Source organism: Myotis brandtii, unplaced genomic scaffold (genome assembly GCF_000412655.1).
Source record: "Myotis brandtii unplaced genomic scaffold, ASM41265v1 scaffold123, whole genome shotgun sequence".
NCBI lineage: Eukaryota > Metazoa > Chordata > Mammalia > Chiroptera > Vespertilionidae > Myotis > Myotis brandtii.
In genome coordinates, this window is record NW_005354291.1 from 9,776,530 (window position 1) to 9,778,313 (window position 1,784).

General features: G+C 40.3%; 1 protein-coding gene across 1 annotated transcript in view; it reads right to left on the reverse strand.

Annotated features, from left to right (window-relative positions):
• The window catches only part of LOC102253541 (mediator of RNA polymerase II transcription subunit 23), a 46,353-nt gene extending 44,646 nt beyond the window's left edge, over positions 1-1,707 (reverse strand). Inside the window, exons 1-2 of the mRNA XM_014533826.1 lie at positions 1,618-1,707; positions 1,364-1,451 (exon numbers count right to left, since the gene is read on the reverse strand). Of these exons, the coding sequence (XP_014389312.1) occupies positions 1,364-1,450 (87 nt within the window). The 5' untranslated portion in view covers position 1,451; positions 1,618-1,707. The remainder of the gene's footprint in view (positions 1-1,363; positions 1,452-1,617) is intronic.
• Between the last annotated feature and the right edge of the window lie 77 nt (positions 1,708-1,784).

Consider the following 1,784-nt stretch of genomic DNA (forward strand, 5'->3'; position numbering starts at 1 on the left):
AAATCATTATGGGTTAATACATCAGCCTCATGAAATTTAGTGTAAATCTAATCCCTAAGGGCCAAAAAATGAATCCAATGACATAGCAAATTTCTGGATTCATATTGCTTTCAATCTGATACAGAAATGAAGTGCGATATCAAAGTCTGTTTTCTAGGATAGCCTCAAGAATCGCCTATGTCCTGTTCCTCTGCACTATCACTGTCCCTCATACATACTTCTACTGTTGAACATATGCTGATTTGGAAATATCTATTTTCTTCCTGGCTCCCCCGTAGAATATAATCTTCTTGAAGACAAGAGCCATACCTTAACCTCATACAAGTAAATATACCCTCTAAATATACTTCCAAGAATTTGTTCTGTGTCTGCATATAATATTATTCATTTTGCATTGTTTAAGGTAGGAAAGATAAGAAGCAACTTCAATGTCAGTTAGTAGGAGACTGGTTAAATAAAGGAAGGTACAGCCATAACATAGAATATTATGCTGTAAGAAAGGAGGGCAGAAAATTGAACTTTTAGTGGATTGCTGTAGAATTACTTTCTTAAGCAGAATTTTTAAGGGGGAAAAAAGCAAGGTGGGAATGAATTGTGTACATAGTATATGACCAGTCTGTAAAAATGATTCTACATGCACAAAATACTTCTAGAAGGAAACAAACTGTGTACACTGGTTGCAGAGAGAACACTTTAAAAAAATGAATGTATTGCCACTATGTGATCCATGTCTGAGTAGCAAGTCTTACCACCAGCACCTCAACTGCACACATTTCCCTACCGATAAGGACCCATGAGAAGAAAAGGCACTACTGGCACACACTCCTAAAGGACCACATGTTTTGCCTTTTTCAGGGATACATTTCCTGGTGACTGTTCTTTGTTACTAAGTGTTACCATTCTTTTCCTCGCTTTTCTTATATCTTTATATCCTTATTATAAAAGCATGCATCCTGATTGTGGCACTGCTGTATCTTTACTATACAGTAGTGGTAGCTTCATTATACTGTGCCAATTATTTGTTGCGAAAATGAATGACATTTTTAACCTTTATAATCCCTAAAACGCTGTTTTCAAAGGCACCAAATAAATCAGAACGGGGTGGAAATGGTGTTATACAGTCTAACACGGGGCTGGTTTTTAACATCTCATGCTGCGCTGTCATCACCTTGGCTTCCCAAGATACAGCTTCTCCACTGGACGAACACAAACTGGAACAAGTGGGAGCCAGAACGGACAAATAAAAGCTGATGACAATGTTATCTCTCCCTTCCCGGAAAAACCCCAACACCAACATCAACGTAAATGTAAAAAAAAACAAAAGAAGAAGAAGAAGGGGTCAAAAATCGTCAGCAGTACTCACCGGAGGAAGCCCACCCCAGAACTGTCTGAAGGCCCCCAGACAGCTGAGTAGTTTTGTCTTCTCATCTTCAGGAGTGTTCATAAACATCCTAGGAACAAAAACCACAGTACTGACCACCCGTCTGAAAAAGGTGATTCAACATAAGTGATTCCACTACAACAGTGGGTCTGACAAACCTGCAAGGCGAAAACTACGCAAAACCTTACAGATACGATCACGTAAAACACACAAGAATCTGCCATGCAGATACTCACCCCGAGAAAGCCTCTTCTATAATTTCCGTTTTCTGTAGAACAAACAAACAAAAGAAAACGCTGTGAATTAAATTTAAAAGAATGCAGAGGAGGGGCCTCCTCGAGCCAACGAGTCAGGGTAACTCGGCGAGTCCTCCTCCCGGCCGCGGCCGAGCGGACCCCGCCCG